The sequence below is a fragment of the Pollachius pollachius genome (genome assembly GCF_949987615.1).
Source record: "Pollachius pollachius genome assembly, chromosome: 10".
Taxonomy (NCBI): domain Eukaryota; kingdom Metazoa; phylum Chordata; class Actinopteri; order Gadiformes; family Gadidae; genus Pollachius; species Pollachius pollachius.
The window spans coordinates 4,807,264-4,830,436 of NC_136943.1; the positions used below are offsets into that span (position 1 = coordinate 4,807,264).

A 23,173-nucleotide genomic window follows, 5' to 3' on the forward strand; every position below is an offset into this window, starting at 1 on the left:
GGTCAGCCTACACCCACAGTGTTGCATTTGCTCTGTGGTTGCATCATTGAGAAAATATCATCAATAAAGTAGAAGGGGTTATTCATCTAGAATGTTAATTGACATTGTTAGACTATTTATACACTTTAGGAATCTTAAGGAATAGGTCTGCTGCACGTTTACCTCGTTAGGCTAGTCTTCCCATCTCGGTGATGATTCTCGTTTGAAAACCCCCTCCCTATGCCCCCTGCAGTACGGTCTGAAAGCCATGCTGGCCACCGACGAGGGGATCCCTCTGCTGGTCAGAGCCGTGAACCCCCGGGCGCCTCACATGATGGTGGACGCCATCAAGCTGCTGTCGGCCATCTGCATCCTGGACCACGGCGACAACCTGTGAGTACCGGTCCTTTGCAGCCTCACCTCCCCCGAGGCCTCCATCACCTCGCCCCCTCAAAGGCTGCTCGCTACTCCCCAGGTCGCTGAGTGACTTCATAGTTTCACATGATTCATCATATTAATGCAGCCCCCTTCAAGTCGGGGAAGGAGGAGAAAAGTACGCCTCTGATGTATTCTCTGTGAAGCCATGCATCTATAAAACATCAGGCCAGATCTGCGCTGCGGCTTTGGTGCGGGTGAGAACGTCTTGCAAGTGGAAACCAGAGGAGAAGAAAAAAGGCACGCCAGTTCTTTCTCCAGCGCTGCCTTTATTCAGTGAAACATAAAACACTGGTTGAGTGGACTTTGAAAGGATCAAGGTCGCTTGTGGGCTTTGATGCATCATTCTTCAAATGATTTTTATCCACATACAAATGTAAACAATGCAGTAGAAACAGTCCGGTTGGCTGAGGATCTCGAGATCGTTAGATGTGCAATGAGAGAATATTGAGAATATTTATGACCCTAGATGTTTAGATATTTAGGGTCATAAAATGATGTGTCTGGAGGTAAACTCCGTGCCAAGAGTGAGTCCTGAACGGTCTGCCGGTCGGCGGCGCTTCACCGGGCGAGGCTTTTATTAGTGCTGTTCTGAGAGCAGTCTATTCAGGGGCACGGTGACAGGTCAAATGAAGAAGCTGCGTTAAGTGGCAGCAGCTCCGCGCCTGTGCCTGGGGCTGGGCCTCCAGAAGGAGAGCCGAGGTGGGGGGACAGATGGTCGCCCCCCACCCGCTGTCATGTCGTTAGGAGCCACTGACCCTCTCTCTGCAGCGTGTCCTTGAGAAGCAGAGGGGGGGGCGACGGGGTGTATGAAGCACTTCAGTACTTCAGTATCTCTTCTGGACGAGGTGCAGGGGTGGGCACTCCCACGAGAGTCAGGACGGTGGCCTACGTTGCGCCGTTCATCAGAGTCACACGGCGGCGTTTGAGTGTTTGCTCCGCAAAGTCGCCGTCGTGCGCGGCGACTTGTACGGTTTTAGAAAGGCGGTTTTGTGCCTGGTCATCGCGTCGACCCGTCTCGCTTGGAAAAGAAGAGCTCGGCCTCAGCGAGACTCACTCGTATCACAAAGGTCAAATAACATGCGTTTGAACCTGAGGCTGTGTATCTCTCTGGAAGGTTAGTACAGCTACTCGACTACAACACTCCAGACCTGCGTAGGACGGTGTTGGCATGATTGTAGCTTAACTCAACCTCTTCTTAATCTTGAGAAAGAAGCCAATGAAATAACTATTGTTTACATGATCTCCATGTGGGTCGTGAATTGTGTATACTATAACTCAAGATCTACATGATCGTCTCTGTGTCCCTGTAGCCATGAGCGCGTTCTGGAGGTCATCACAGAGGAGGCGGAGAGGAAGGACATCGAGAGGTTTCAGCCTCTCTTGGCGGGGATGAAACAAAACAGCGTGGCTCTGAAGGTACTGAAGCGCACCGACAAATGACACAAACAAACAGAAAGCCCCAGCCGTCAGGCTCGTCCTCTCCTCGAGGAACTCCGTACCTGTGTGATCATAGAGTGGCCCTGTGGCCTGATGAGAAGATGGGACCTGTGTGTGTGTGTGTGTGTGTGTGTGTGTGTGTGTGTGTGTGTGTGTGTGTGTGTGTGTGTAACGTCTTATCTGTGTGTGCCGTTGGACAGGGCAGCTGCATGCAGCTCATCAACGCCTTGATCAGCCGGGGAGAGGAGCTGGACTTCAGGGTCCACATCCGCTCTGAGTTGCTGAGACTGGGACTACGAGACCTCCTGATGGTAGAGAGCTCTCACCGGCCCACCTACTCACTCGCTCAGCTCTCACTCACTTGCTCACACTCCCACACGTGCAAGCGTTTTCTACCGCAACTTCGACCGTCTGTCATCAAATATGCGCGCGCACAGTTACAGTCAGTCAGTCAACGGGTAAAAAAAAAAACGATTTTTATCGCCACTCTCGCTTTCCCTGTCACACATTTGTTTGTTCGCCATAAGTGACACACTTCACGGGCCATCGAAAGTGCGGCCACACGCAAACGTTGGAGCACGGCCACACACCCACCACCATTCGAAACTTTCCACACCTGTCCAAACTCAGCATGGCTGACAGAAACCCCTCTCCTCCTCCTCCCCCTCCCTCTCCTCCCCTATAGGATGTCAGGACCATAGAGAACGAGGAGCTGCGGGTGCAGCTGAATGTGTTTGACGAGCACGCAGAGGAAGACTCCGAGGAGCTCAAAGCTCGTCTGGACGACATCCGCATTGAGATGGAATATCCTTCCACCTGACATCCCTCTCTCGCTCAGGCTCTCTCTCTCTCTGTCTCTCTCTCTCCAATCCTCTCTGTCTCTGGTAATCTCTCTCTCTCTCCCTCTCTCTTGTTCTCACTCTGTCTGTCTCTCCCTGTCTCTCTCTCTCTCTCCCTGTCTCTTGTAATCGCTCTCTCTCCATCTCTCTTACTCTTGTTCTCTCTGTCTCCCTTTCTCTTACGCTGTCTCGTGTTCTCTCTCTCCCTGTCTCTGTCTCGTGTTCTCTCTCTCCCTGTCTCTGTCTCTTGTCCTCTCTGTCTCTTGTCCTCTCTCTCCCTGTCTCTCTCTTTGTCTCTCTGTTCTTCTCTGTCTCTCTGTCTCTTGTCCTCTCCCTCTTTCTGTCTCTGGGGATTGGTGGTCTAACCACTAGACATGGCTGATTTTTTCTTCATCCCCTCAATGTCACTTCCATTTGCTGGGGGGGAATTACAAAGATAGGGTCACAGGAGCTTATTTGAGCCACTACATCTTCTTGGAAGCTGAACACTTTTTTTTTTTTGGCTTTGGATTTGCTTTCCCCCAATAGTTTCAGCACATATTTTAGATGGACACTGATTGAGGTTGTCTGACAGCATCAGCATACCAGTTGAACACTACTAAATGGCAGGGTTAGAGGCTCATTCCCACCCAAGCTTTGAATAGTTGCACTCATGTGAGACACATGGACAATACAGGTGCCCAGAAGTTATATGGAGATATATTATAAACATGAATTGAGTATCTGTTGTAGCTTTTATTATAGTTATTTTATTATTATTACTTATAGTGGCTTATAGTTGTACGTTTCAACACTAGATGTCACAAGGGTGCAAGAGTGTGGCAAGGCTTTTTTGCAGTGCAAGAACTTCCTTAGAAAAACATAGTTTTGCAGTCAGCTGCAAAACATCGGGCAACTAAAAAGGACACTTAAAGTCAAGCAAATTATGACTTCTTTGTGTTTTCCCTAATATTTTCAGTGTTTGGTAGACTATTGGATGTTTGCTGTAGTCTTCACCCCCAGGGGGCATCTGAACGCCGAGACTTATTTTGCTAACTGAGGTCTCTGATGAACACGATGACATAAGACGGGTGATGTCATGAGTTTGCTGTCGCTCCTTAACCGAGTGGCGTGCACCGACGTGAGGGAGGTGTTCGAGATACTCTTCAACACGGTGAAGGACTCCAAGGCCGAAGGCCACTTCCTGTCCCTCCTGCAGCACCTGCTGCTGGTCCGCAATGATTACCTGGCCAGGTAGTGTACATCACACACAGACATGGACACACACACACATAGACACACACGGACACACACACATAGACACACGGACACACAAACATAGACACACATGGACACACACACATAGACACACAGACACACACACACATAGACACACATAGACACACACACATAGACACACACGGACACACAGACACTCACACACACACATGCACACGCACCGTTGCCAGTACATGCATGCTGTCACATTCACTCTGCAAATCTCCCCAGCCGAGTCATACCCAAAAGCCATTTTTTCCGACTGATTGGATTAAGAAGTCAGAACATTTCCCCTCTATTAACTTCACCTTGGTTACCAGATGTCTGGCTCTTACTCCTCCCCCCCCCAAACCTCCCCCCTCTTTCTCACATTTGTTTTTCCAGCACGCCGCTCTAAAGCTGTGAAATTAATACATGCAAAAAGAAGTCCAATTTCATTTTAATAGAATTGAGCACCTTCCACCCCCTTATCGCCAGAAATATGCTAATGCCCCTCCCTGGGGCCTGGGGGGGCGGGCGGGGGCCTGAGAGGGGAGCCAATGAGGGAAAGACAAGACTGGGGTGGAATAATAGAGAGGAAAAGTCAAGAGCTCCAGAGAATGGTGTTGCATAAGTACGCCAGACACACACACACACACACACACACACACACGCACACGCACACGCACACGCACGCACACACACGCGCACGCGCACTTAGACTCGTGTGTACAATCACATTAGGTTGGAAAAGTAAGCACACAGACTTGCTTGAAGTCTTGCCCACACGCACACTTGCACTGTAGGAAGAAGGCAGTTACAGGAGTGAAGAAACGTCCTCAACTTGGCCAAGCTCCACTCGCGCGCGTGTGTGCGCACACACACACATACACACACACACACACACACACACACACACACACACACACACACACACACACACACACACTGAGAGCAGTCAGTCACCCCTTCCCCATGTTGCCTTGATGGTATCAGACAGGCGGGAAATTGTGACTCCTGTTAAACACAGGGTCTGCCGTGGGAGGCTGACGGTGGATGGATGGATTGGGAGATGGATGGAGGTGAGGGAGGGTATAGGGAATGAAGTGAGAAGTCGAGATTGGGCTTTTGTGCTGCTGGGGCTGGTAGGAGCATATGGTGCGAAATGACTTGATAAGCTTATACACACACGTGCGCGCACACGTACGCACACACATATACGCACAAACAGGCATGCACATACACACTAGAATTCCACTTGAATGACCGCGGGTATTGTGGGACTACTCTTTTTGTCTCCAGCCTTCACATTATACATATTATAATGGCCATATCTTAAAAGAAAAGTAGCTGCATATTATTTAACTTGCTGCAATGAAACTTTACTTTATTAACCAGCCAGAATTTCTTAGTTGCCGTAGTCAGACGTGGGTGTTGTTCCCTGAATCAGCACTGGATGGCACTCTCGCTCCACGGATAAACCTGCAAAGCTAAGGAGGGGAGGGGGGATGGAGCAGTGAGTATTGGAGGGAGAGAGAGAGTGAGACACACACACACTGAGAGAGCAAGGGAGAAAGGGAATATATTAGGTATTGTGTTTGTGGCTCCGGGGGCTTCATACAGGGTCAGTGAATCAGACACCTTAAAAATTGAGTGTCTACAGGCCTTCATCGCACATGCCACACACACACACGCACACATTCGTACACTTACACAGAACCAATCTTTGAAACAAGAAACTGAAACTGTCACGCACCAACTGCCTGTTCACATGCGCAGCAAATGTACACAGAGCAGTGTGCGCGCGCACACACACACACACACACACACACACACACACACACACACACGCGCGCGTTTGCGCGCAGAAACACACGCGCAAACGTCTGATCCGTGGCACCACATTTCTGTCGCTCCCAGGGCATCACGTCCCCTCATACACAACAAAACGTCTTCTTCGCCTCAAGAAAGCATGAACCACTGGCCCCCTGTGTACACCGACACAATATGATCGCTATCTCCCCATACCGCCCCCTCTCCTGTCTGTCTGTCTGTCTGTCTGTCTGTCTGTCTGTCTGTCTGTCTGTCTGTCTGTCTGTCTGTCTGTCTGGCTACTTTTGTGCTCTTTGTGCTCACTTCTATTCTCTCCATCTGCGTCGCTTTATGTTTTTTAGCCTCATTCATACGCTCCTCGGTTTTCGTCGTTTCGGAGTATAAAGAAATATCGACATTATACTCAAGACGCTGAGGTGAACTCCAGGCCAGACGGCTGCGATGGCAGCACCGCTCAACCAGTCCGGTTTTGTCCTGTTTCAATCAGTCGCAGTCTCCAAGCAGCTTCCACTCAGGCTACATACTGTGCCATCCCCTTCGAGCCTTGAGAGGGAAGGCGCGGGACTGAGAGCCCCAGCCGTCCCCCTGTGGAGGCGTTGTTTATGGTCCTTCATGCTGTTGCCTCCCGTCCCCTCTAGGCCCCAGTACTACAAGCTGATGGACGAGTGCGTGGCCCAGATCGTGCTGCACCGGAACGGCGCCGACCCGGACTTCAAGTGCCGCAACCTCCGGCTGGACATCGAAGGATTGATAGGTGAGCCGGAAGGCGGGGGGGGGGTGGGGGTGGGGGGCGGACACGAGCACACGCGCCGACACGCGCAAAAACACAAACGCAAGCACCAGAGCGTACCTGCAGCCCGCCCCCATCACCTCCCCCTCTCTCGGAGCGCCACTCAAGTGGTCGTCCGTGTTTGAACCGTGTTGATTGGATGGGTTGGAGGAAGACACGCATATATTTCTATATTTACCTATGTTTCATTATCTTTGTTGTGATTTGAAGGCTGCTGATGTCGCGTTTGATTGTGTGAGTGCGTAGGGTCCTTGAGTGCCCCCCCCAAAGTGGTCGACACTAAATAACACAGAAACACGTTCACTTGTTTCTGTGGTCGACGAATGCAGTTCCCCAGTTGAACCACAGGGGGAAGACAGAGAGTGATGTGCATATCAGCGTTATTTTTAAACAAATTTATAAACAAATTCACTTGGAGAAACGAAGACATTAGAGCATTAAAGCCATGTCCACAATTACATTTGCCATGTTACTTATGCAGATAACACTAACCCTTATGTCCATCTCTAACTCCTGTACGAAGGAATACTCATACTTTGCAGAAATAAGGTTGTTTTCATCTTGCCCATAGTCAGATGAGAATCCTTGTACCATTTATTTTCTCTCTGTCTGCCCAGCGCTCGATTTGACGAGTTAGCCTTTGACCAATTTAGCCCAAATCAATGGAGGACAGGAGTAGAATTTCACCGGCAGTGGATTCTGGGTAAAATACTCCACTCTGTCTTCTCCAAGGCTTGTGACCTCACACATCTTCACATCTTCATCATCTTCACATCTAAATCTTCTTCACACATCACAAAGTGAAGTCTCACACATAAAAAAACAAACACATGTTGCTCTAAAACAATCCCAACTGTGATGAGGGAGATAGCTTCAATATCAGGTTTGAAGCGGGAATGTTGGATATATGCAAAGAATCGGACGGCGCTTCTGGTTGAATGATGGGAAAGTGGAAGACAAGTGTTTCCAGTATAGCCATTATGACCGCCTTCCTTTAGCTGGCTTACTAATTGCTGACTGGTGGATATATTCAGGACTGCTCGCGTCCTAAAATCCTCAAGCACACAGCAGGACGCCGCTGGAAGCTCCTTACGTCTCAATCTGTCGTGCGCGAGCGGATATCAACCCTCTCGGTGGGGAGCCAGGGAGCCCCGCCCTCCTCACACGCACCGCGCGTGCATGACTCTCCGCAGGGAGTCGGGATAAAACACAATAAAAATATAATGCTGCCTGAGGCGCAGAGGCGATCGATAAAATCTCTCATTATTCCCTGACCTTTTTTTGTGCTCTTTATCTGTCCACCACATTTATTTCACTCCCACCGTCGGCATCGAGTCTTTCAAGCTCCAGGATAGTTGCTACCTCAAGTGTGTGTGTGTGTGTGTGTGTGTGTGTGTGTGTGTGTGTGTGTGTGTGTGTGTAATGTATAATACACGAAACCAAAGCGCCACTGAAAGTCAAAACCAGCGACATGTTACTCCCTCGGTCTTCACACCCCGGAGGACTGTCTATGAGCTGTTGGGTGGGCCGTGCAGCTGAATGGACTACTGCACTAGGCTTGGGTGTTAAAAAAAAAAAGGGACCACTCCACTCAGGAAACCAGAGCAGAGAGGAGGACAGGACGTGTCTCAAGAGTTCAATCCTCTTTTATGGCAGCCCTCTCTAGCCCATTGCAGGAGGCTCTAATTGTGCCGCAGCTAAATGTGTCCCACTGCGAACGTGCGTACGTGCACGTTCACTTGCACACATACACACGCACACGCTCGCATCCACACACCCAACCCACACACACACGCAAGCATAGAGACCCACTCACACCCATAGAGACCCACTCACACAGTCACTCATACCAGCAAGAATGGCCTCCTTTAGCGCTGCCAGAGTTATTATCAGTGGAAGGCAGCCCAATTGTGCCCCGCATACATTATTTAGTGTTTTTCTTTGAACTCTTACAATTCTTCACACAGTCACACCCCCAGCCCTCCCTGTTCCGCACACACACCCACACACAACCCCACACACCCCCCCCCCCAATAGTAGTCTGCTTTTGAACGTGTCCCATTTAAAACCCCACCACCATGACAGAAGCAACGCCAACCTCGCCCCGAGCCCCCTTCATGTCCGCGCCACAACAAGACCACTCACAAATTCCCTTGCACGCACTCCGTTTTACACACACTCCTGCGCCGTTAGCCCCCGCGCCTCATGCTGTCACGTCCCCAACCTCCTCCTCCTCTTCTTCCTCCTCCTCCTCTTCCTCCTCCTCCTCCTCTTCCTCCTCCTCTTCCTCATCCGCATCTTCATCCTCATCGGCTTTTCCTCCCATCTTCTCAGCGTCCACTCCTCGCTTAGCGTAGGCACACGTTTAGCCGAGCTCTACGGTTTTCATTAACCCCCCCGACGTTAATTGCAGATTAATCTTCATTATTATATTAAGCCTCTGGAACATATGGTGTCATTTTCTTTCTTTTCCTTTCCTCCCCCCCCCCTAACCGCTACTAGTTTTTGAAGTTTATACGCTTGTCATTTCTCACACGTTTCCCTTATCCTTCTGTCTTCTGGTTAAACTTTAATTCTGCTCTTTGGCATCGGGCATCACTGTCTATGCCGTCCAATTACCCGGCAGCCTTTATCTGTGTGCCAAGCCGCCCTATTCGCTGCACGTGCACACTCTGCCCGGAGGCCCCTGAGCCACCTGTGGACCCCTGCAATTACACAGGAAGAATACCAAGGAGATCTGCCATTGGCTCATCCCGGGCTGCGGCTCAGCCAACCGGAGCATCTGGCGATGGCACCCCCCCTCCTTCCACCCAGACTAGTGTTGTTGTTGATCCGGCCAATCTTCATCTTGCTATTCATCTTGTATCTCTGGACGAAGAGGATGGGAGGAAACTCTAGTCGGGCTGCACAGTCAATCTATTGGCGGGCTTTGGAAGGATGAGCTTAGTTTTGTCGCCTTCGTCTCCCACAGAGAGAAAACACGAAAGAGAGTTTGTGTGTGTGTGTGTGTGTGTGTGTCAGCAGCGTCCACCAGATAGGATTCTATTGTAATGAGATTCGGCTACCATCGAATCACGAATCTGGTCTCTGAGAAGTGTGATAAGGAAAACACAAAAGCAGACAGATAGGACACTGCCTGAGTGTCTGTCTGAATACATTTGTGTGTGTGTGTGTGTGTGTGTGTGTGTGTGTGTGTGTGTGTGTCACACTGAAGGGCACGAAATATTCACAGCCAGACATGAGCAGGTGTGTTGTCTGAAAATCCATCTCATCTGACTTATCTTTCCCTCTCTCTCCCCCCCCCCCCCCCCCCTCGTCAGACAACATGGTGGACCAGACCAAGGTGAAGACCAGCGAGGCCAAGGCCATGGAGCTGGAGAAGAAGGTACACACACGTACACACACACACACACACACACACACACACTTCCCCGCATGTACACACTCCCACACATACACTTCTTCTGCACCATGTAACCGACGCTGCCTACATCGTCCTTCACTCGGGGAAAGTACATACATACATCAAGGCACACATGCACGCACCGCCAGCGGCGCTGCGCTCCAGCCGGGCGGACACAGCGGGACCTTAATCAGGACCCCCCCCCTCGGGCCTCTGGTTGACGAGCAGTCGCAAATGGGCGGGGGGGGGGGGGGGATGAGGAGGGGGATGGACGAAACAGAGATAATTGAGTACACACACACGCACGCACGTGCCTGTTTGTGACGGCGCCGCGACAGAAGCGCTCACGCGGCAGGGCCGTCGTCAGACGCGTGGACGCGCGCAGCGACAAAAGCGCGCCCAGACGGGCACGGAGGGGGTAAATGCCTTGATTGTGGGGGGCTGCTTCCCCGGTGTTTCTGTCCTATTATAGAAGTGACAGGATAATTGCGACGAGCGAGATGAAACTAGGCTCAGTCTTAAGCTCTCGCACACTTCCCAGCACACACACACACACACACACACACACACACACACACACACACACACACACGCATGTAGTTGACGCAGTCGTGGTGCATGGCGGTACACGCACACATGTGCACACGTGCCCCAGATCGCCGTAGTGGTGTATGTTAGTATAATTGCAGCCCGACTCGTTTTGGTGGGGATTAGAGACAAGGCTGTCAGAAATACGACGACTAGAGCAAAGAAAAATCCGCTGTCAGCAAACTACACAGCTGTGTGTGTGTGTGTTGGTGTCGGTGTGTGTGTGTGCTGGAGCTTATTTGCCAAAATGGTCAAAACAAATGCTTGTCGAGAATCCTTAAAAAATAAGTCCTCCACCGTTTACAACGGTGAGGAATATTAAGACTAGGTCTCAATCATGGTTCTCCTCCCAAAGGGAAAGCGCCCTGAAAGGAGAGCTGGTCTGACTGCAGCACGGTGTCTGTCCCTGCAGTGTGAATCATACAATGAAATCAAAAGGCTTCCAACTGTGGGAAATGGATTCTCCAGCTCTTTGACTGCTGTAGCTCCCACCGGGAAGCTGTGTGTTCCCGCACACCAGCACTCAGACGCACACACGTACACGCACATTAATACAAGCACACAAATGCACGCACGTGCACGCATACACATCAACACATCCTGGAGGCTCATTAAGCATTCGGGTGGTGGCTGTCACACCATTGGCCGACTTTTCCAAATAATAATTTCTCAGAATGAATGATTTATGAGTGACTTGACCTTTCTCCCCCACACCGCACACACCTCTGACATCACCGGCCCCAAAGTTTCCTCTCCACATGGTCGGGCCCTCCAGTGCATTTCACCCACTTGATTGGAATTATTTTTCTCATTTAACAATTCTCCCTTTTATTTCATCCTCACCCTGTCCACTTTTTTGTTATTCTGTTTGGTAACTCGCAAATGTCAGAGAATCCAGTGTATCATATACGGTCTACAATATTGTTTCATTAAACCTTTAACCCTTTTAGCCAATCAATGTTTTTTTTAAAGGTCTAATATAAGGGCTAATATTCCCGTTATATACGAACGTGTGTACGGCCGATGATTCACAGCCTCAAGCAAACTACCGCTAATCACCCAGTGTGTCGCAGAGCGATGCGATGAGGTTCGCCGGCACACTGATATATCAGGCAGACGTTGATTGGGTAAAAAACCTTTGTGTGGTCGGGGTCGCCAAAGTTTTCAGAGCGGGAAATGGGGTCACATGGCAAAGAAGGCTGGGAACCACTGATCTATGGCGTTGTCGCTTTTGGCAGAAAATGCATTGAAATTAGTCTCTGTCACAAATGTCATACGTGTGTGTGTGTGTGTGTGTGTTTGCATGTGTGTGTCTGCGTGCGTGTGTGTGTCTGTATGCAGCTTGACGTCGAGTTGACGTCGCGCCACGAGCTGCAGGTGGAGCTGAGGAAGCTGGAGGCGGACTATGAGGTGCGCCTACAGGACCTCAGCAGCGAGAAAGAGATGCTGTCCACCTCTAAGCAGGAGAAGGACAAGGAGAACCAGGGCCTGCAGAAGAAACTAGGCACACTGCAGCAGCAGGTACGCCCACGCATAGCACGCCCTCAAACGCACGCGCACGAACAAGGATGGAAAGACGCCATCGATTGAAGGATTTGTTTCCCCTTTTCTGCTGGCTCTGTGATGCAATGTTCTGCCCTGGCAGGTGTGCACGCACAGACGGAGGGTTTAGTGCTATTTATTTTACACGTCATTAGTTCCCTCTTATTCAAACAATTCAAAACACGGTGGTAACCGTGTGCACTCTGCGGAGATGATGGTTGTGACAAGCTTCCATTCTGGGAGGCATGCAAAGCGAAGGTAAGTGCAATCGAATCTCACTTCAGTGTTCTGAGTGGGCTGTCGGAACAATTTGTGAATACCAGCACTTTGAAAAATAACTGCTGTAGACGGTGCTCTGACGGTGCTCTAACAGGGTAATGACAGCATGTCATGATTGAGCTGTACACGGGAACTATTGTCCTTTTGACCGCCACCTCTGCTCGGGCGTCCTTAGCTTACACAGATCAAACAAGGTTCCCAGTATTGACACCTTGTCTCAATCATCAAATCATACGATACATGATCCCTCCAATCAGATGGCATCCACCTGTCAATGGAGCCTCCATCACTGCAAAGAGGGTGTGGTTCGGGCCTTGGAGTTGTCGCTTCACCTCATTACACAGTCAGCGGTGGAAAAACACAATTATTTTAATGTTGCACTCACTTTCAAAACTTGGCGATCGCTCTGTCACACCGGATCCTGTTAAAAAGTTAACATGACTTTCTCGATTTCTTTCTGTTTCTCCCCTTAAAAGCATGTCACCCGCCAGAGGCTTTCATTGAATACTACCACGCGTTTTACAGTCTCATTGTGCAAGCACTTGTTTCTGTTAAGAGTGACAAGAGCGTACTCCAAACCCAGTAAATCGCCCTGCGGAGAATACGCTCAGAGACGAGAACGGCGGCCCTTATCTTCCCAACGCCAGGGTACATTTTCATCAACTCAATCCTGGGACTTGTGTGAAGGAGAACACTTAGCTGTGAAGTCGTTCAACTTTTCGCCTCCCATTCGAGCCGCGATTTATAGCCCATCTCGGAACGCGTGCTCCGACACAAAGCCCAGTTTGGCTTGATACGGATAAATAGGCGAGCAATGTTCTAGGACAAAGGGATGCTAGGCCGCCCCAGAGCAGCGCAATGGTACTAAAGTTCCCCTGCACGCACCGCACACACACACATTCCACAAACCGCACACAAAAAAACACTGCGAAACACACACGCATACCAGTCCGCTCACACACACTCACACCATTCCACACACACTAACACCAGATACCATTCCGCAGACACCAACACACAAACACCATCCCGCACACACTCACACACACTCTTAACGCACACCATTCCACACACACATATATGCTTGGTCAAAATGAGCCACGGCAGGAAGGAAATGAAGTATGGTGAGGCATCAGCAGCATCAGTGCACAGCAGACATCCTCCTCCACCCCCTGGCCCATCGCGATGTCGTCTAGCGTCGAGAATGGCAAGTTGAATTAGGGGCTGGGGGAAATGAGGGAAAGGGAGACCGTAAAAGGAGGAGGAGGAGGAGGAGGAGACTGAGGGCTGCGAGGAGCGGCGTTACGACACGTTGCAGCTCCTGACGGAGCGGGCTGGTGTATACCGCAGGAACAGACCAGGGCCGCGTACTAGCTGTCACAGTCCTGCTGCCCCACCAGCTGGGCCGTACTTCTGTCAGGCACATGCACACACACACACACACACACACACACACACACACACAGATGCATACACACACACATGTGTGACCCAGAACAGTCTGTTCTGATTGTTCTGAGCGCGTAATGGTGCGGTCGGATCGTCTTTGTTCCATATGTCTAAAAGTACGCGTGTGTGTGTGTGTGTGTGTGTGCGTGCGTGTGTGCCGGTCTGCTTGTTGATCGGGGCATGCGCCGTGACGCTGATCCGACGTGGCTGAAACCAGCAGGAGCCTCTTCCCTCTGTGCATGGACACGTGCGCGCACACATACCACGCGCACCCACACACAGACACAGCCCCAAAGCCCCGCCCCTCCAGCCCCCCCCCCCCCCCCCCCCCCCCCCCTTCCATCAAAGGCATTAAAAGAGAAAAACAGCCTCTCTCATCTGGTGACTTTGAGAAGTTGCCCATCAGGGCCCCTTCGCACGTAGCGGCCTGTCACCGTCCCAGCGTGTGATGGTGAGTCCAGCTCTTCATCTGGCGCCGGCCGCCTCTTTCAAAGAGCCGGCTTTCTGAGGGCCGCTGCAGTTTGGCAGGCCGCAGCAGCGTTCATCACCGCGCCGTCCCTCCTCCGGGGGAAGTGTTTGTGTGCTCGGCAGCGACGTGTGAGACAAAGGCACTTTGCATGGACTGACATTTGAAACAAACGCACAAATCTGGCTGTCCGCGCCCCATGCACGCACACAAACGTATGACACGCAGGTGCACCTCGGATTATTTAAGTGGGATTCAATTAAAGCTTTTTATTGTCTCTCTCTCCCTCCCTGTCTCTTTGTGCCTGTCTGTCTGTTTCCCCCTCTCTCTCTGTTTCTCTCCCTGTCTGTGTCACTTTATCTCTCTGTCTCTCTCTCTCTCGCTCTGTCTCTCTCTCTGTGTCTCTCTGTCTGTCACTTTATCTCTCTGTCTCTCTCTCTCTCGCTCTGTCTCTCTCTCTGTGTCTCTCTGTCTGTGTCACTTTATTTCTCTCTCTCTGCCTCTCTCTCTCTCTGTGTGTGTCTCTGTCTGTCTGTCTCTGTCTCTCTCTTTCTGTCTCTGTCACTCTCTCTCTCTCTCTCTGTCTCTGTCTCTCTCGCTCTCTGTCTCTCTCTCTCTCTCTGTCTATCTGTCTCTCTGTCTCTCTCTCTGTCTCTCTCTCCCTCTCTGTCTCTCTCTCTCTCTCTGTCTCTCTCTCTCTCTGTCTCTCTGTCTCTCTCTCTCTCTCTCTGTCTCTCTCTCTCTCTCTGTCTCTCTGTCTCTCTCTCTCTCTCTCTCTGTCTCTCTCTCTGTCTCTCTCTCTCTCTCTGTCTCTCTCTCTCTGTCTCTCTCTCCCTCTCTGTCTCTCTCTCTCTGTCTCTCTCTGTGTCTTTGCAGATTGAGAAGCTGTCCCAGGACCTGGAAGAGGCCAAGACCAAAGTGGTCAGAGTTCCCGTGCCCGCGCCCGCCCCTCCATTGCCGGGAAATGCGTGCATGACAGGCATGCCTCCCCCTCCTCCCCCTCTTCCGGGAATGCCGGGACCCTCCACCCCCTCTTCCGGGAATGCCGGGACCTCCACCTCCACCCCCTCTCCCGGGAATGCCGGGACCTCCACCTCCACCCCCTCTCCCGGGAATGCCGGGACCTCCACCTCCACCCCCTCTCCCGGGAATGCCGGGACCTCCACCTCCACCCCCTCTCCCGGGAATGCCGGGACCTCCACCTCCACCCCCTCTCCCGGGAATGCCGGGACCTCCACCTCCACCCCCTCTCCCGGGCATGGGCGGACCTCCACCTCCACCCCCACTCCCGGGCATGGGGGGTCCCCCGCCGCCTCCACCTTTCCCCGGGATGGGTGTTCCTCCTCCACCTCCGGGCATGGGCGGCTGGGGCCACGCGGCGCCCCCCCCCGCTCCCCTTCGGCCTCCAGCCTAAGAAGGAGTACAAGCCAGAGGTGCAGCTGAAGAGGGCCAACTGGAGCAAGGTGAGGCCTGTCTGTGGGCTACGGTGTTGGGCTCGCCGCCGCTGAGCCACGGCCATACGCGTGGCCCTTCGGAAATGTTAGCGGGGAATCGGAAGGCAACGCTGATTTTTTTTTTTGGGGTTGTTAAATGTCTGGGATTAATTCTGGGATTCAATTCCGGGGTTCTGCGGGGTCAGCATGTCGTTATTTTTTGTGAAATGACCGAACAGAAGATAATGGGTTTTTTTTATGCAAATGCACTATAGCGCCCTCTGTAGGACAGTCCCGTGAATTGAACTCCACAAGAATTTCGTTGACGTATGTGCCGTAACTTTATATATTTATAAAAATTATAGATTTTGGAGTCAACCAGCTAATATAAGTAATGAGGCAGCAAAGAACCCCTCACCATTCCTATATAGAAAACCCACCCCACTCTAATATTCAGATTTCTTTATCAGATGTACCTCATTTGACCTGGTAAGACAAAATAGTAAAATATAGATATGTTCTATGAAGTATCAATTCTAGAATGGTTAGGCTCATTAAAGTTAATTTGTAACATGTCTGAGTTCTTGTACATTGAGGGGAGAGAGAGAGAGAGAGAGAGAGAGAGAGAGAGAGCGAGAGAGCGAGAGAGCGAGAGAGCGAGAGAGCGAGAGAGAGAGAGAGAGAGAGAGAGAGAGAGAGAGAGAGAGAGAGAGAGAACAACAGCGCGTGTGTGTCATGACTATATGATTTGTGCTGGGTTCCTCTCATCTGTGATGGTTAAAACATCAATACAGCCCTCTGTCTCCCTTTAGCCTAAAGCTACTGTTTAATGGCTTCACTCGGCCTCGTCAGCATTTAGCCCCTTTCGCTCCCTCTCTCTCGTTCTTTTCTTCTTCTTTCTCTCTCTCTCATTACCTCCCTCCTTATTTCGCACTCACGAGCGCGTCTTCCTTTCACTTGGGTGCGTGAGAGGCCTTTTGACGAGGGTGTCACAGAAATTGCTTTTTAATAAGGCTGCTTCTTTTAACCGCGCCGCCGAAAGATAATTAAATCGCTGCTCGAGAAGGACAGCATTCTTTTGTAGTTTAAATTAACTTATTTTTCCTCTGCGCCACCACCACTCTGTTGCCCTCCTTTGCCACAGCTTTGTTTCCATCCACCTTCCCCTTCTCTCATACACGCACGCATATACAAACACATATACACACACGTATACACACACGCACTCACACACACGTATACACAATCTCATACACACTCACGTATACACACTCACACGCACGTATACACAATCACACACGTATAGACACGTATACACACTCACACATGCGTATACACACTCGCACAGCCAGTCTGTATCTTCACCAAGGTTTTCATCCCTAATGACAGGCATCACATATTCCTCTGTTTTATCTCCCCCGCCCTCCTCACGGTCTCTCGCTCTCTCTCTCTTTCTCTCGCTCTCTCGCTCTCTCGCTCTCTCTCTCTCTCTCTCTCTCTCTGCCGCTCTCTATCTCCTGCTCCCTCTTTGTCATTCGCTTGCTTCTTGCTCGATGATGTACTTAAAAAAATAAAATGTTCACAAGAACCACTCGGGCTCAAAGTTAATTGTAGGTTTGGTCCAAATTGAGAGGGGAGTGGGTATATATAAATGATGGAGGAAGATGAATGGGGCGGGCCAGAGTGTCATCGTGAGATGCAGCATAAAGCATTTAATTTTGTACGGAGACAGAAGAATAAAGTCCAAAATCACTTTAGATTTGGGTGCAGTACGGCAGCACTCCAGATATCACAGTCGAAACCCCGATGCTGACCTTTCATAAGCTGTTGGCTTCTTTCTTTGTGTTCTTTTCTTTCTGTTATATTCGGCCTAAACAAAAGATCGAGGGAGCGTTTCTAGCTATCGTTAGCCTAGCGACTCTCGGATTTAGCCTCCAAATGGTTGGTAAACGTGTGTCAGGTTTCAATGGGGCGGTGGCTATAGCTATAGAGTTCTGGTATGCTGTAGCAGAGGTGAAGATGGGTTAAAGGAGAAAGTAGGGGCATAGTACCTCCTCTGTTCCCCCCCCCCTCTGCTTCTGCTCATTTATTTAGCAACCACTTCTCCCCTTCTCAACCTGTAGCGCTGCCTCATAATTAACTCTTCCTCTGTCTGAGAACAGCTCCTCTCACGGACCGGCTCGCTGAGCTGCTGGCTTATAAATCATTATTTCTCCCTCTCTCCTCCGCTCGCTCCTTCGCCTTCTCTCTCTCTCTCTCTCTCTCTCTCTCTCTCTCTCTCTCTCCCCCCCCCCCCCCCCACTGTAACTTTCACCGTCAATTATATGCAATTGCATTGATAACAAAAATAGATATCAACATTGACGGTAGAGTATGTCATCACGTGGGTTCATGTCTGACAGATTGGACCAGAGGACCTGAATGAGAACAGCTTCTGGACCAAGGCCAAAGAGGGCCGCTACGAAAATAATGAACTCTTTGCCAAGCTCACGCTGGCCTTTTCCTCGGCGACCAAAAGTGAGTCTATTCTCAGCAAAATGGCACTTTCTTGTAAGGTTTTAGGTTGATACACTAGCTTGATACCAAAAAACTAAATTCTGTATTTTCTTTTTTTTGTCCCTTTCCCTCCTTATGTACCATTCCACTCTGCCATCAGCTTCTAAAGGTAAGCACTGAGACACATACACACAGCTATACACCCACCCCAAACATTCTCTGTCTGTCTGTCTCTTTCTCTCTCTCTCTTTCTCTCTCTCTCTCTCTCTCTCTCTCTCTCTCTCTCTCTCTCTCTCTCTCTCTCTCTCTCTCTCTCTCTCTCTCTCTCTCTCTCTCTCTCTCTCTCTCTCTCATTCATGCATGCATGCATGCATGCATGCATGCATGCATTCATTCATATATATGTATCCGCACATCAGTCCGCCCAATGCAACGTGCCCCCGGATTAGTGGAGACACACATGTTTCAGTCTCTAAGCCAGCGCACACGCCGCCAATCTGTTTCACCCTTTCCCCTCTCCCTGTGGAGGGCAGGCTGCACATTTGCATTCCTTCAGCAGCATAGTGTCAAAACAACCTCTCCCACCAGCCCCCGAACACACCGCCCAGCCCACACTGGGTCTCTCAGCCCGGGTTTGTGTGTGTGTGCACGCCCTCAAATCTATGCATGTTGTCATCCTTGTCCTTATGCAACAGTGTGTGTGTGTGTGTGTATTTGTACGTGCTTGCTTGTCTTCTGTGGCTATGACATTCTAGGTGTAGCTGCAGAGAGAGAGTGTGGGAGATAAAGAAAGTGAGATAAATAGAGTGGGAGATAAAGAGAGGGAGAGAGATGGAAATACATGACCAGGGAGAAGGTCACTAATGTCCATTGACTTGCCACCTGCTTTCATTGTTAAGGGTGCACACACACACACACACACACACACAGACCTGCGAGCGCACACCCAAACATAAAGAAATACACAAACCTGCGCGTACATACACAAACGCACGCACGCACACACACACACACACACACACCTGTCCACCCCTGTCACCTTGACCCTGTGTCACTAAGCCTTCTGCTCCACTCTTTCCATATTCATATCGGAGCCTGGACAATCAGAGCTCATGGCCAAAACCGTGCGTGTGTGTGTGTGTGTGTGTGTGTGTGCGCGCGCACTTCAGTTCCCCTGTGTATAGACACATGTGATTCTGACTGATCTTCAGTTTAGATGCAATCTCCATACTCTGCACACACAGCGACCCGTTCTGCCCGCTCGGCCCCGCCAGCCGTCAGCCACAGTGAAATGTCAGGGATGGCAGCTGTCTCATCTGCATTCACCTGTACCAGGGAGCGCTAAGCCCGCCTGTCAGCGCCTGATTCGCCGCCCCCCCCCCCCTCTGCCCCGGCGAGGTTATGATTCGCCGTGGCAGCCGCCTGTTCTCCGGGATGTCTCCTAACCTTTTCCCGAGCGCTGACTGTAAAGACACCCTGGCCTTTCCCTGAGCCCGGCACCTGTCTGCAAGTCTGCGGGGGGGGCCGCGTCAACGTCTCCCCCCGTTACTGAACACGTCCGTCTCTCGCGCTCTGTGTCTCTGTCGGTCTGTGCGCCTGTTTGTGTGTGTGTGTGTGTGTGTGTGTGTGTGTGTGTGTGCTTTCACCCTGTACACAGGATTCTTTTACCGGGTCAAATGTTATTTTCTCCCTTTTCTTCCCCTGTCTCTTTTTATTCCGTTGGTTTAACGGCCTCTGTATGCTACATACATGGTGCTACGTGCGCTGAATGAAATGGGCGTTATGAAAAGAATATCTCCCATCAACGACAACAACCATTTTTTGGTTTTCAGGTTTCGGTCTGCAGCTCACTGTCGCTTGCATCGAATTGGTGGGCTTGCTTCCCCAGTCAATGAGTAGCATAATAGTTGGATCCAAACCGGGCCTAAAGAAATTACCAAAATAGATCGTGATCGAACATCATTAGGCAATGTCAGCTGCTAGTAAATTTCAGAATGACGAATCCACCCCCAGCTTGCCGACTCACAGGGTTCTACAAGTCAAGTGTCCCATCTGTCTTTCTATACGGCAGCCATGTCTGCTCTCCAGTGGTGCAACACTTACTGGTTGCTCAGGCAAACTTCACAGTTTGACATTTTCAGCAACCTATCTTATGTAGATTTAGAAACATTTAGAGCAATGTGCCTATGAAATTTCAATGTAGGACAAATCCCGGTACATATTGTGTTTAAAGAATGACACATATTTAATCTTTCTATTTCCAACACCAAATTTGTGTGTGTTTCTTGAATATGGCCATCTCCTGCAGTCCTGCAGAAGGTCAAGCTAAAGAAGAAAGGGTCAACACTCATCTTGCGGTTATGCAAGTGTGTGTATGTGTGGTGTCCTTTCAAGTCAAATTCAATGTAGAGCAGATTGACCTATCTGCTGCTTTTTTGACCCTCTATCCCACACACACACACACACACACATACACACACACACACACACACACACACACACACACACACACACACACACACACACACACACACTGCTCAAGGCCAGTGACATCCTTCTGAGCTCTCCAACCTCTCCAGTCCGCCGAGAATACTTCCCTGCTGGCTGTGAACCTCTCACCTCCACCCCTACCCAACCAACGATGCCAAGCTGGCCGGCTTCAGGCAACCCCCTCACCCCGTATTGGCTCTATATCCTCCTCCTCCGCTTCAACAGAAGGCCAGTGGGATGGTCAGGGTGATGAGACGATGACCTCTGTCCCCTGATGGCAGAGCAGAACTCTGATCAGAGGAGACAAAGTGAATCTTGCCGATCGCAGCTCCTCTGGACATTAACCTGCATGGAAATGCATTGATAAATTGGCATCTATATCTACAAACACGCAAACACAAAACTTTTTCTTCCAGCATTCATCCCTCCAGTCTTGTGTATTGCGTTCCTTTCTCCTAGCTTTTTTCTACGTTAGTTTGTTTCGGCTCTGGCTAACCGCTGATGTATATTTCAACCGATGAATCGACCTTTTCCCGTTTGTGTTGACGTCCACGGTTGGCATAATGGCATTCTAGCGTTGTTAAAATGCCATTATACACATCTGTTTACCTCTTTGTGGACCCGATCTGTCATGACAAACGTGTCATTATTTCCCTTCTATAAAAGTACCCAAAAAAAGATCTGCCAGATATCTTCGTCCAATTCTCTTTTTAACAAGCAGACACTTGGCATCCAGTTCTGGAATCTCTGCCTGACTCGTGTGTGTGTGTGTGTGTGTGTGTGTGTGTGTGTGTGTGCCTCTCGCTGGCTGGGACAACAACCACGCTTCATCCTCTGCGTTGGTGTTTGTCTTGTTTGGTCGTCCGTATCACAGGCATCTAAATCGCTTGTTGTTTAAGCAGAAAAACACGGAGCGACTGAAAATGAGCTCAACTCCAGTCGAGCGTTGTTCTTACAGTGGTAACCGAGCCCGTTATGTTGTCCTTCCCCACCGCCGCTCTCATTTCCTCCTCCTTTGCTTAGTAGCCTGACAACCAAGCCCCTGGGAGGGTAGTGCAATATAGTTTTGGACACACAATATTAGAGCCCTCGTCGCTTGGAGATTTGGTGCACGGGAACACCATTATTAATATTGAGCTTGCACGAGAAGACATTTCCCTTGATTGCTTTTCATAAATAGTAGACAAAGCTGAAGTGACTCGTCGAAGAATAAGAAAACACACAAAGTCTCCCCGCTATTTTCCCCTGCTGGCAGAGCACCCCCTGCTGGTCCAGCCAAACACCCCACACCTTTCTGTGGTGCGCCTTTATTTTACTCCAACAAATGATCTCCTAGTGTTTAGTGAGCTGCCTGCTGGTTAATCCAGTGGCTCGAGCTACCGCGCTGCCAGGCAATGTTTGCTGCTTTGATGAAAGCATGTTCCGATCTGTCGTGCAATTTCTAGCTATGAGAAAACATGTTTGTTTTGTTTTTCAGTGGCGACGCCAGCTTCTGTGAGAGGGTTTGCGGGGGGTCTGCGATGATTGGCCTGTCACAGAGTTGTGGTTTCTCTAACTTCACGTCAAGCAGACATTTCCAGTTCTCCGGAAAATCTCAACACATTGTTTAATGGGGACCCCTCGCTGCGTTTGCTTATTGAGGCGGGTTTGTGTGAGTGGGGTTGAATGATTACAGCCAGCGCATCACAGCCCCGCACACACAAGCCCCTGCTCTGAAATCTCCCGTCGGATGCGTTCAGTTAATTGTTCGTGCAATAAATCCTCTTTTTATTTCTTCCTTCTCGTTGGCTTTTAATCATCGTTAGCAGCCTTCCGCACCACAAACCACTCTGACAATCCATTATCATTTTTTCTTTTTTATTATTTATCTTTTGATATTGCAGCTTTTGTAACACGAAACCGGTTATACCGCTATCGGTCGGACAGACTGGTGCCATGACGGGCTCCTCAACATTAAGAGTGTACATCCCCTGATGTTCCGGGGCAACGGGTCCAATTCGCCTCCGGATAATTGCAAATCTCACGTCCGTTGTCTTCTCTTTAGTCTCTGATCCGGCGGTCCTTCAGTGTTATAGAAGAACTTCTGGGGGGGGGCGGGGGCGGGAACAACACAGAGCCTTGCTCAGAAACCAGAAGCTAAAAGCGCAGAGTGAGTTTCGTTACGGAGGTTCCCTTGGTTCCCTCCGAAGTGATGCTCATTGGCACAAGTGAATGGAGTTTTAGTATAGGAATTAATAGGTGTATTGCTACGGCGTCCGTGCTGCATCGTGTTGATTTAAAACCTTTACAGGCGCTTTTCCACAGTTTACTAGTGCTGGCCCAGTGTGTGCTTGCAAATAACGTTGTTACACATCCCTGCCTCCAGCATCGTGATTAGTTGAAACAAATATGTGGCAACATGAAGTGAACCACCCCGTTCACCCAGATCAAGTCTGATGTGTGAGACTCACTTCTCTTTTAAGGCTGTGTTCTTTT

At 50.2% G+C, this 23,173-nt stretch overlaps 1 protein-coding gene across 1 annotated transcript in view; it reads left to right on the forward strand.

Moving 5' to 3' along the window:
- Window positions 1–23,173, forward strand: part of diaph1 (diaphanous related formin 1) — a 99,865-nt gene that overhangs the window by 24,041 nt on the left and 52,651 nt on the right. The window contains 12 exon segments of the mRNA XM_079744836.1: window positions 233–372; window positions 1,728–1,833; window positions 2,055–2,165; window positions 2,540–2,658; window positions 3,810–3,926; window positions 6,401–6,516; window positions 9,873–9,937; window positions 11,885–12,064; window positions 15,156–15,298; window positions 15,300–15,644; window positions 15,646–15,742; window positions 18,115–18,229. Of these exon segments, the coding sequence (XP_079600962.1) occupies window positions 233–372; window positions 1,728–1,833; window positions 2,055–2,165; window positions 2,540–2,658; window positions 3,810–3,926; window positions 6,401–6,516; window positions 9,873–9,937; window positions 11,885–12,064; window positions 15,156–15,298; window positions 15,300–15,644; window positions 15,646–15,742; window positions 18,115–18,229 (1,654 nt within the window).